This window comes from Zootoca vivipara, chromosome 15, assembly GCF_963506605.1.
Source record: "Zootoca vivipara chromosome 15, rZooViv1.1, whole genome shotgun sequence".
NCBI classification, from domain to species: Eukaryota; Metazoa; Chordata; class Lepidosauria; order Squamata; family Lacertidae; genus Zootoca; species Zootoca vivipara.
Genome location: NC_083290.1, coordinates 25,540,585 through 25,552,993, shown reverse-complemented (window position 1 = coordinate 25,552,993; position 12,409 = coordinate 25,540,585). Strand labels below are relative to the sequence as shown.

The following is a 12,409-nucleotide window of genomic DNA, read 5'->3' as shown; positions in this document are numbered from 1 at the left end:
AGTGCCCCTTTAAATAGCCATGGCTTCTTCCCCCAAAGTATTCTGGGAGCTGTAGTTTGTTACAGGTGCTGAGAGTTCTTAGGAGATCCCTGACTCCTTTCCCAGAGCTACAATTTCCAGAGTTGCCCGTGAAGAGGGATGGATTGTTAAACCAATTGTAGCTCTGCGAGGGGAATAAGGGGTACTGTCCCCCAGAAAACAACTTCAGCTATGCCCTGCTGGCACCGATCATGGAGAGAAAACACACACTGATGTTGTTGCCTTCTAATAACAACAGGGAGCATTCCTCAGTACCAGGGAAAACACACAATCTAGACATACCACTCTCATTTAACAGAAACCACTCAGAAGGTACCCACATTTCTACACACACACACACACACACACACACACACACACACACACACACACACACCTTTCTTTCCAGGAGGGCTGGAGACTTATTTTCTTTTTAAAAAATGAAAGCTCAGAGTTTGGAGCATTTGCCCAGAGTCACCACTGGTAGACCATAGCTTGGCTTACTGTGTTGTGCAAAACCAGGCTACTCTCCATTCTCCTCCTTCTGCCGTCTAACTCCAGCATTTTCTCTCTTTCCCTGGCTCTGCAGTGGACTGGATAGTTCCTCCTGCTTCCAGGTGGTCTCGCTGTTGAAATCGCTGGCCCAGGGCGGTCGCACCATCATCTGCACCATCCACCAGCCCAGCGCAAAGCTCTTTGAAATGTTTGATAAGGTGAGGGTCTCTGTGCGCCGTCTGCCTCCGAACCGGGTTATTGCCATGGCACAATAAATTCTGCAGGGTCCAGACTGCAGCCAGGTGTGGCGCTACTGGTGCCATTGTGGCACAGGGATGTGTGCAGGGGTCTCAGAGCCCATGCTGCCCTGCACTGTTCCTGGTTGGAGAGGCAGGCTTTAGGATCCTTTGCGGCCTGTCCATCCTCTCACCAAAGCTGCTTCCGTTTTTTGTTTCTTTTAATCCTCTGTGCCCCTTTCAGTCAGGGCAATGCAGTCTAAAAAGAACAGAATTCTGTGCACAGTCAAGCAAAATTCGGTGCCAGGGAGAGGGGGAATTGTGTGCCCTGCGGAAAATGATGCAAGTCGAGCATAATTTCCCAAAAGTTGCAGGATTTGTTATGCAGTTTTGGTTTGGTTTGCATTGTTTTTTTGCCAAGTCACAGGGGGGGGGGGGGGGATCGATAAGGACACTGTTACTGTGTCCCCAAGCCTGGAATATCTCATTGAGCCACTTCTGACTGGCTTTTAGATTTCAGGGGTATATCCTCAGCCGTAAGGGCTAGACGCCTGGTTGGCGACAAGGAAAGAAAGCTGAGGCATTCAGGAAGCTGCTACCACATTTCGCTTTCTCTGAATTGTGGCATACACACAGCGTTGCCAGCTGTGTGAGTCAGAACGGCAAGTGGCGCATCCCGACACCACATCTCGAGGTGCGCATAACCCAAGGCCAGCCAAGCCGTTTTGGCATGTGATCCCGAACATCCCACAAGTGCTTCTCCCTGGGAGTAAAAAGGCAAGAAGAATAAATTAAAGAATTAACTATTTGCTGCCCTTTCATGACACCCAAAACCAGCTGTCTGAGGTGTGGCCGCCTCACTCTGCTCAACACTAGGGCCGTCTCAATATGTTAGTCCTCATAAATGTTTCTTCTTCTTCTCTCTCTCTCTTTCTTCCAGCTTTATATCCTGAGCCAAGGTCAGTGTATCTTCAAAGGAGCAGTACCCAACCTCATCCCGTACCTGAAAGGGCTGGGCTTGCATTGCCCCACCTACCACAACCCAGCTGATTTCAGTAAGTGATGGCTTTAAAAAAATAAAATGACAAATTCATGGATCCCGAGGGCTGCATTTTCTTCTGAAGGCCACAAGCCAGTGGTAGGAAGGTCCAGAGGCAAATGTGGGTGTAGCAATGAGCATACATTTTACCTTCGTGCAGCAGACTGGCTTTACGCACACCCCTTTCTGACCTCTCTCCCTCCACCCAGAATCTGACTTCTTGCAGTAAGGAAAGTGATGCGCAAAATGAACCGGAAAGCGATACGGCTCGCTTCACACGACGGCGTATAAATTCGCTGCAAGACATTCGGAATGATTGCTTAGCGAATAGCCAACAGTTGTCTGACTTCCCTGCAAAGGTTGTGCAAACAGATCAGGATAAATTGCTTGATAAACAAGGTTGTCTGAAAGCTGCTGCTTTCTCCTTTGCAGTTATCGAAGTTGCCTCGGGAGAATACGGCGACCTAAACCCACTACTGTTCCAAGCGGTCCAGAACGGGCTCTGCGCCATGGAGGAGAAGAAGAGTAGTCCGACCAGAGCGGATTCCTCTTGCCCAGGACACTGTGTGGCAGTAAGCTGGGGCGGGAAAGGGGGTTGGCTGGGGCTGCTTGTTTTACAATTCAAGAATCCCAATGTATACACTCAGACCTAGGGACTATTTTTCCCATTCCTCTCTCCACATCAGAGCATTATCATTAGCAGCAATACGCATGTTGGTGAAGGGCAGGTGGCCGAAATAACAATAACAATAACATCTGCAGAGAATCGAATTTGCCATTAGTAATATTTACTTATTTACTTACTTATTTACTTCCCTATCTATTTTGTTTAGCAAACTAAACAAAAGCCATTGAAGCAGTGTGCACGGCTGAAAACAGGACAAAACACGGAAACACAAACTTGAAAACAATAAAACTCGTGCAAACTCTAAAAACCGCCGGACAATTTCCTCAGATGTAAATTGGATCGTTCATAAATGACTGGGAAAGCTGTCCTAAGCCAAAAAAAGAAAAAAGTATTCAGTGAGCACCTAAGACATCACACTAGGTGCCTTTCTGATAATGGGCTGGCAACTGATTCCAGAGAGCTGGAGATGCAACACTAAAAGCCTGGTTCCTGGTACAGTACAGGATGAACGTGCACCTCTGACTCTCAGTGGTGACTCTGACGTGTATCACTTATTTCTGTTTTTGTGGGCCACCTTGCATTTCAGTTTGGTGGAAAGGCAGGCTAATAAAATAAACAATGATAAAAATCACACATGTTCACCACCCAAGTCATGACAGTTCCACTAACCTCCTTCTCCCCACCCCACCCCTTTTCTCTTTTTTGGGGGCCCTGTGTCACTCTCAGGATTTGGACCACATCGAGAGCCATACTTTTGCCACCAGCACCATGACCCAATTCTGCATTCTCTTCAAGAGGACGTTCCTGTCTATTATGAGAGACACGGTGAGGCTTGGGGGAGGGGCAAGCCGAGAGAGGGAGGAGCTTGAGTTGTGGGAGGAGGAGGAGGGATGTGGGGGTGGGACATGGGGTATGGGGTGGACGATGTGGCTTGTTTCGGGGCGTTGTTGTTTTAAGAGTTATGCGCGGGGAGCAGAGAGACCTTCCCAGGTTTTTGGGGATCTCGCTGAGATAAGAGAGGCACTCTGCACACATGGAACAGATGCATTATTTTAGGTACTCCAGAATCAGGGCAATGAGGAGATGGTTTGTGTTGAACCTGGGTCCTTCTGCATGCAAGGCACCTGCTCTACCACTGAGCTATAGTCCCCAAAGTCAAGACATCTACCAGGAGGACCAGAATCACAGACTTACGGCTGTGCATACCCTATATCTTTGAAGCACATTCAAAACACAAAGAATTCTGGGAGCTGTAGTTTATCCCCCGCAGACTTACAATTCCCGGCAACCCTTAAAAACTACAATGCTTGGGATTCTTTTTTTAAAAGGTTTATTTATTCAAAAGGAAAGCAATGCAATATTAAAACACAGGGAAAAGGCGGGGCAACGACTAGTGCAAGGCGCATCACGACCTCCTCAAAGAATAAAAAGTTCATGAGTTCATGTTACATACATTAAAGTTGCGAAATGTTCATAACTGCAGTGGTTGTGTATTTTTGTAAGTATTTGCTGGATGCGTAGGTAATTCAGTTCTGCCGGGTGGCAGAATGCGGTTTCTCTTTTCCTTGCATAAACCGGGTTCTACATGTAATTATTGCCAAAGCACGAATCGTTCTATATCATGCTGTAAGTTCAGGTTATCTCTCCCCCCCCACCCCCACCATCCGGTGATGATTTGTCTAGCAGCAATTAGCAAATGTGAAATTAAGTCCTTAGACTTAATATCCTTATTATGTCCCATTGAAACATAGGAAGCAAAAATAATTCCCATAACTCTTTGAGGGAAAGAATGTGTTTTGAATGCCCACGAAAGGGATGGCGTGTCCCCAGCCTTAATGCAGAATTAAGGAACTAAGTTTAAAGCTGATCTTTACTTAGGACCAGATTGAAGCCGAAATACAGGGTTCAAAGAGGCAACAGATGAATTGCACCCTTTTCCCCACCTCTACTCTTGATGTGCATGCCAAGCTCTCCTTACCCCTTACTTGAGTGATACAGGATATTTTGCTACAAAAATGGGGTATTTCAGTTCTGTCTTATGGAATCTGGGCAACAGGCAAGACAATATGAAGCTGGTGACTCAGACTGAAGGGGAGAGGTCAACCCAGGTAGTATTTATAGGCAGGTGAGAGGTAGTCATGTGACTACCTCCGGCCAATCAGGAGCAGAAGGACGTGTCCTGCTACTGCCCTCCAGTTTTCTGCTTCCTTCTTTCCTCCCATCAATGTGTGCTGATAGGGGGCAACAACAGCTGGGAAATAAAGGGGCCTCACTCCAAGTCCAGCAGCGAAGCCGAGTCATGGCTTGATCAGGCGGAGAGAAATGTAGGTAGGAGCATCTTGGCCTCAAGTCCTGCCAGTGCTATTGACTTATTGTGGAGCCACCTTGCTATCAGTCAGCCTCAGTGATCCATCTGTGAAATGGGAAAAGGAGTGACAAGCGTAGCTGAAGTATACCTGAAGGAGCGTCTCCACCCCCATTGTTCAGCCCGGACACTGAGGTCCTCCTCCGAGGGCCTTCTGATGATTCCCTCACTGCGAGAAGCCAAGTTATAGGGAACCAGGCAGAGGGCCTTCTCAGTAGTGGCGCCCACTCTGTGGAATGCCCTCCCATCAGATGTCAAAGAGATAAACAACTACCTGACGTTTAGAAGACACATGAAGGCAGCCCTGTTTAGAGAAGTTTTTAATGGTTGATGTTTTAATGTATTTTTAATCTCTGTTGGAAGCCGCCCAGAGTGGCTGGGGAAACCCAGCCAGATGGGTGGGGTACAAATAATAAATTATTATTATTATTATTATTATTATTATTATTATTATTATTATGGCTTTAAGACGGTGAAGCACCTTGCAGATGTTTATAAAGGCTTTGCGCAAAGGGCGAGATCAGTCGTGCTAAACTTGCCGCATCTCACTTTGCACACAGGTGCTAACCCACCTGCGGTTCATGTCTCACATCTGCATCGGTGTGCTGATTGGACTGCTCTACCTGCACATTGGCAATGACGCCGCCAAGGTCTTCAACAACACCGGCTTCCTCTTCTTCTCCATGCTGTTCCTCATGTTCGCTGCCCTGATGCCCACAGTCCTCACTTGTAAGCGCTCTGTCCCCAGATGAAAGAGAAGCGATACCCAAACATGATGGCATTGCGGTGGTCAGATTTGGACGGGTGGGGGGGGAGGGCTGGAGCTCCCAAGCCCTTCTTGGCAGCTCGTCCTCTGCTGTGGCTTCCAACTCCTGACTTAAGAAGCACAGAAAGTAGAGAGTTTGACTGTTGGTCCATCTAATTCACACTGGCTGGCACCATACGCTCTCCCACTGAGCAACATCCTTTCCCCAAGGAAGATCTCAGCAGCTGTTGTAGAACTAACTCCCTCTCGCTCACAGGTGGGGAACCTCCAGCCCATGGGTCTAATGCAGCCTGCCTGGGTTCCCAGTTTGGCCTGTAAGGCAGTTCCCCCCCCCCCCCCAACCACGCTGACGTGCCCCAAACCTCACATCATATATAATGTCAGATGTGGAGCAGGTAGAGCCACAGCTGCAGAGGAACCATCAGAAGCTTTAAAGCGCACTCATGATACATCCTCGACAAGTGGGGTTTCGCATCAGCTCCAAGCTCCACCAAGAGCGGCTCTACTTGGGAGCTCCCGAGTGGAGATCATCCCTGCCAGAGCTGGGTTCGCAAGGCTCCGCTTTTGGCAGGGATCTTCCCCTGCAGTCCAGTTCAGCCCATGCCAGGCTGCAAAGGAAGAAAGGAAAGAATTGCAGTGGTACCTCGCAAGACGAATGCCCTGCAAGACGAATATTTCGCAAGACGAATGCGTCCTGCCATCTGATGGTGACTCGCAAGACAAATTTGTTTTGCCAAAAAATTGTCTTGCGAATCGCGGTTTCCCATAGGAATTTAATTAATGCATTCCTATGGGCAAAAAAAGAAATTTCAATGCATTCCTATGGGAAACCGCGATTTGCAAAACGAATTGACTCGCGGAACGAATTAAATTCGTCTTGCGAGGCACCACTGTAGGTCTTTAAATGCGCTCCCAGTTCCTTGCTTTGAATTTAAGCCACCTATTGTCATGGTGATTGACAACCCAACCAGATCCTCTTCCCAAGCCCTGCTCTGGCCCAGAAACAGCCTCCCTTCTTAGGCCGGCGGTTTGGAGGGACAGCTGCTTACGCCATGGGCACATTCCCAGGCTGCAGAATCTGCATGCTGTACTGGCGCCTCTGTATTTTTAGGCCAGTCACATGGGGGCGCCCAAGCAAGCCAGGGACGATTGCCACAGTGGCATGGAGAGTCAGACACTTACATCTAGCCTGGGTTTGGGTGCCTGGGTCAAGACCACCAGGTTCTCAGGGAGATAACTATTTTCCAAGCTTAGTAGCTGAGCTGCCCAGGCTGAAACCGGGGCCTCCTGTAGGGAAGTACACTGAACCCAGAAGTGTGACGCTGTGCTCTGCTCTGTCTCCTTGTCCCCTCCAGTCCCGCTAGAGATGTCTGTGTTTCTGAGAGAGCATCTGAACTACTGGTACAGCCTGAAGGCTTATTTTCTAGCTAAAACGATGGCGGATATTCCTTTTCAGGTAAGGTTTAGGCTTCTTCTGTACTCATGTCATTCTCCTATGCCCACATTCCCGAGCAGAGATGCCACATTTCCCGCTCCCAACAGAAGCTCTGTGCCTTTAACCCATGAATGGGGAACTTGTAGCCCTCCAGAGGTTGCTTTTGGCAACCTCCATCTCCCACCCACCCAGAGCCTAATTGCTCTGTGGTTTAACCCACAGCGCCACCCGCGTCCCAACAGGGGATTCTAGACTGTGCCTATTTCTGCTCCCAATGACTTTTGCCTCCCCCAGCTGCCATTTATACCAGGGGTGGCTAACCCGAGGCAAAACAACAAGGTGCTCACCCCCCTCTCTCTGAAACCTTGCTTACAGATGTCACCTGGCGGTGGCTTCTGATGGAATCTTGCAAGAGTCCTGCAAGATCTCGCCAGAAGGGGCAGATGGGGTACCTCCACAAGATTCTGCCAACCAAGGCAGCTGCCTCAGTCTGCCTCATGGGTGGGCCGGCCCTGGGTGGCGGAGAGAAACCCCACACTTAAAAAGTAGTGCTAACCTGTTCCCTGCTGCCCCCTGCAGGTAATATGCCCCATGACATACTGCAGTATTGTGTATTGGATGACGGGCCAGCCTCCGGAAGCCACCCGATTTCTGCTCTTTTCTGCTCTGGCCACTTCCACCGCCCTGGTGGCCCAGTCCTTGGGGCTCATGATTGGAGCAGCATCCACCTCCTTACAAGTAAGACCAGGGAGGAAAGGGGCTGGTGGTGCTTTGGGTTTTCAGCACAGGGATGAAGTCCTGAAAGAGGACAAGGAAAAGTAGTGGTTATGGGGCTGGGACTTAGAATACACAGCATGGAAACTTTCCATGAAGAACTGCCCTCTGCTGTTGAACAGATAGTGCATGGGATATCTTTGTGGGGTGGGGGAATTAAGATTAAAAGATGGAGCGTGTGAGTGCCAATTGTAGGGATGGGGGTGCAATTCAATTCCGTTCTCATTTAAAGGTGAACCTCTTTAATTCAAAATAAAAAACTCCTTCAGTAGCACCTTAAAGACCAACTAAGTTTTTGTTTTGGTATGAGCTTTCGTGTGCATGCACACTTCTTCAGATACACTTGAAACAGAAGAGCCAGACCCTTATGTATATACAGAGGGTGGTGGGGGTGGGTGGGAATGGGTGATGGGCTGATAGGAGTGGTAAACCTGTTGATGGCTGTTAATGACTGCTGATGACTGCAATAGGTCCTGCGGGAAAAAAGCAAGGGCTGAGGCGCTAAAGAAAGCTTGATCATGCATAATGAGATAAGAATCCTATGTCTTTGTTCATCCCAGGTGGCTCCATGGTTTTAAGCTTGGTAATGAGTTCCAATTCAGCAACTTCTCTTTCCAGTTGGTTTCTGAAATTTTTCTGTAATAAAACAGCTGCTTTGAGATCTTGTATAGAATGTCCTGGGAGATTGGAGTGTTCTCCTACTGGTTTCTCTGTCTTGTGGTTCCTGATGTCAGATTTATGTCCATTTATCCTTTGGCGTAGGGTTTGGCCAGTTTGTCCAATATAGAGAGCTGAAGGGCACTGTTGGCATTTGATGGCATACACAATGTTAGAAGATGAGCAATTAAATAGTCCTGAGATGGTATGTTGGATGTTGTTGGGGCCAGTAATGGTGTTGTCCGGGTGTATGTGGCAGCAAAGTTGGCATCTGGGTTTATTGCAGGCTCTGGTACCAGTGTCCATGTTAAGTCTGGTGGTTGTATCACATGAAACAACAGATAGTGAAAGCAACAAACAAAAATGCATTCTATTGGGGAGAAATTGCTTGGCAAAAATGTGTAAATATGAGTAAAAGCCGCATGCAAAACTATGGAAACAGTTGCACCAAAACGCTGTTGAATTTGGTGGCATAAAGTCCTTGTCTGGAAGTCTTCTTTAACTTGTGTGCCTCTTTCTCCCTTCCCTCCTTTGTCTTCCAGGTGGCCACCTTTGTGGGTCCCGTCACAGCCATCCCAGTCCTCCTCTTTTCAGGCTTCTTTGTGAGTTTCAAGACCATCCCTACCTACCTGCAGTGGAGTTCGTATGTCTCTTATGTCAGGTAGGGCTCCTAGCGCGCATAAGCGCACCTCGCTGTATTCCAAGGCTCTGCAACGCAATGTGCGTCTTGCACAGTAGCTTAGGCATCAGTTGCTTCAAGATGGGATTGTTGCAATGTGCTCAATCCGGGGCTCAATCTCTTGCACATGACCCGGGAAATCCAGCTAGTGCAGAATGCTACACCAGGGGTGTTGACAGGATGGAAACTTCTGCTCAGATACTTGTACCAGTTGCCCATTTGCTACTGGGCCAAGTTCAATGTGTTACTCTTGGTATATAAAGCTCTTGAAAGCTTGGGACCAGAATCTGCAGAACTGGCAATGTTATAGGTGCTGCATAATACTTGTATTTTAAAGCCCTAAACGGCCTTGGTCCAGTATACCTGAAGGAGCGTCTCCTCCCTCATCGTTCTGCCTGGACACTGAGGTCCAGCGCCAAGGGCCTTCTGGCGGTTCCCTCGCTGCGAGAAGCCAAGTTACAGGGAACCAGGCAGAGAGCCTTCTCGGTAGTGGCACCCACCCTGTGGAATGCCCTCCCACTAGAGGTCAAAGAGAACAACAACTACCAGACCTTTAGAAAGCATCTTAAGGCAGCCCTGTTCAGGGAAGCTTTTAATGTCTGATGGATTTCTGTATTTTGAAATTTTGTTGGAAGCCGCCCAGAGTGGCTGGGAGAACCCGGCCAGATGGGCGGGGTATAAATAATAAATTATTATTATTATTATTATTATTATTATTATTATTATTATTATTATTATATTTGTAAGAAAGCATTCTTTCAGTGTGGCAGCCTCAAACCTGCTTATTGACACCAGGCAGGTGCCTTCACTGTACTATTATTGTATCCTGCTAAAAATATTTTTGTTTAGGCAAACCTACTCAGACATGTAGGGACGTGGGTGGCGCTGTGGTCTAAACCACTGAGCCTCTTGGGCTTGCCAATCAGAAGGTTGGCAGTTCGAATCCCTGCAACGGGGTGAGCTCCCATTGTTCTGTCCCAGCTCCTGCCATCCTAGCAGTTCGAAAGCACGCCCAAAAGTGCAAGTTGATAAATAGGTACCACCACGGTGGAAAGGTAAAGGGCGTTTCCATGCGCTGCTCTGGTTTCGGTGTTCCATTGCACCAGAAGTGGATTAGTCATGCTGGCCGCATGACCCGTAAAAACTGTCTGCGGACAAACGCCAGCTCTCTCAACCCCAGAGTCGTCTGCAACTGGACTTAACTGTCAGGGGTCCTTTACCTTTACCTTTTATTCATGCATGTAGAGTGTTGGCATGCATTTTGATTAGCTTTTAGCTTATCTTGGGTTTTAATTATTTTTTGCAGGTTTTCAGTTGTTGCTTTTAAGTGTTAGCGAATGATAATTTCAGTGTTTTTTTGGTAAACCGCCTGAAGGGTTGTTGTTGTTTTGATACAACCAGACATAAACTTTATTAAAGAAACATGCTGTTCTTGGCTATGAAGGAAGTACAAAAACCTTGGTTTTAGCTCAGCCTGGTGTGGCAGTGAAAAGGACTGGGGAGGAGCAAAGGAGGGCACATTTGAGCAGTAACAGGAAACCATGGTTTGCCTTACTATGTCATGCAAACCAGGTCAAAATAACAAACACATTTCAAAATAGTATTTTTTAATCCAGATTAACAAACTAACAAAACAACAGCAACCCACCATTAGAAATTCCCGAAACATATGAAATGCATTCTAGGTTTCTTGAGCAACACCACCAGGTCACACAATACTCATGGGGTCCTAGCAATGCTAGTCCTACTCAGAGTAGATCCCCTGAAGTTTGTGCTCATTTAGGTTTATTCGTTTTAATGGGTCTATTCTGAGTAGGATTTGGTTAGCTACAACCTGCAGTTCTTGGGGAAAGGGGGGTGTAAAAATATGTCCCATTCTAAACTTTTGCAAGTCATTGGAGTATCTTCAGGTTGCATTCAGCTTAGTCCTGCTCAGAGCAGACCCATTGAAATTAATGAAGCTAAGTTAGCAGTGTCCATAAACTTCAGTCGGTCTGCTCTGAGTAGGACCAAGCAGGGAATACCACCCTGTAAACACCCCAGGTTTTTTAGCTTTCATTTGGAAGTAGCCTAAAAGTTCAGGGATCTCCGATTATGCGTTGGCATTTTATTTACAACACCGTTTTGTATCTTGGCGTACAGGTACGGCTTTGAAGGTGTGATCCTTACCATCTACTCCTTGGAGCGGGAAGAATTGGAATGTAAGGTGCCCGATTGTCCCTTCAAGGACCCAATAAAGATACTCCAGGAATTGGACGTGGAGGAAGCTAAGCTCTACCTTGACTTCATCGTTCTAGGGATTTTTTTCATCATCCTCAGGCTCATGGCTTACCTCACCCTGAAGTACAAGGTGAAGTCCCAAAGATAAAAAGGGGACTTGGGCAAAATCCCCGATGCCCTTTGGTGGATGCTATTGACTGCCCCCCACGAACCTACTTCTACTTTCCAAAGGACATGGGGAAAATCTGTGCGTCGTGGACTCAGAGAGGGTTGATGTTGTTGGGTAGCTGGTGGCCCACGCCACCTCAGTCGAGAAGAGTTGATGAGACATCTCGGAACTGTTTTAATATTTCCAGGCATCCTCTTCATTTGCAAAATGGTCTTTCTTCACCCCCCTTTTTTGTGTAAAATTATGGAATGTGTCAAAACTCTCTTCCCAGAGCAATATCAGCTGGAGGGGAAACCTGCCCTCATTAGGATACAGTGGGAAGAAACCTGGTTTCTGCTCCACCAGGAGGGGAAATGGAAGGTGGATGGGGAAATGCTGGAATCCAATTGGGCAGGACCCAGGGGGGTGGGAAAAGGAGACGAGGGGTGGGGAGCAGGGGTGGGGTGGGGTGGGCGAGGAGCAAAATGAGGGTTTTGCTACAGGCAACCACGTCCTCTGCAAAGCACAGTTTTGTAGCGCCGCCGTTTTTGTGCCGTTTTCTGACTTGCTCGCTTGCGGACATAACTGTAGCATGTGTATCAATATTAAGAAACTGGAAGACTTCTACTAGAGGTGTGTGTGTGTGTGTCGCACAAGGCTTTAAATGTTTACCATAACTGTAGCAATGGGGATTTATTTTTATTTTATTTTTGTATTTTCCTCCTCCCCCGTCCCAATATCTCCGTTTCTTCTTTCTTTACAAGAAAACCAAATGATAATCGGTGGGCAATTTTTTGCAAGAGTTGCAGGCAGGCCTAGAACAGGAGATCAGAGCAACCAGCTCCGAGAGGATTCTGTAGGATTAGTGGGCCTCATTCGTAAGGTGAGGCGAGGCTTAAACTTCATAGTAGCGTGTCAGAACACCCACAGCCTCTCTTGGGCGGGAGAC

At 47.6% G+C, this 12,409-nt stretch overlaps 1 protein-coding gene across 1 annotated transcript in view; it reads left to right on the top strand.

Annotated features, from left to right (window-relative positions):
• The window catches only part of ABCG4 (ATP binding cassette subfamily G member 4), a 35,096-nt gene extending 23,215 nt beyond the window's left edge, over window positions 1-11,881 (top strand). Inside the window, exons 7-15 of the mRNA XM_035139937.2 lie at window positions 608-731; window positions 1,690-1,804; window positions 2,221-2,360; window positions 3,143-3,241; window positions 5,342-5,510; window positions 6,903-7,003; window positions 7,562-7,720; window positions 8,956-9,074; window positions 11,235-11,881. Of these exons, the coding sequence (XP_034995828.1) occupies window positions 608-731; window positions 1,690-1,804; window positions 2,221-2,360; window positions 3,143-3,241; window positions 5,342-5,510; window positions 6,903-7,003; window positions 7,562-7,720; window positions 8,956-9,074; window positions 11,235-11,460 (1,252 nt within the window). The 3' untranslated portion in view covers window positions 11,461-11,881. The remainder of the gene's footprint in view (window positions 1-607; window positions 732-1,689; window positions 1,805-2,220; window positions 2,361-3,142; window positions 3,242-5,341; window positions 5,511-6,902; window positions 7,004-7,561; window positions 7,721-8,955; window positions 9,075-11,234) is intronic.
• The last annotated feature ends 528 nt before the right edge of the window (window positions 11,882-12,409 follow it).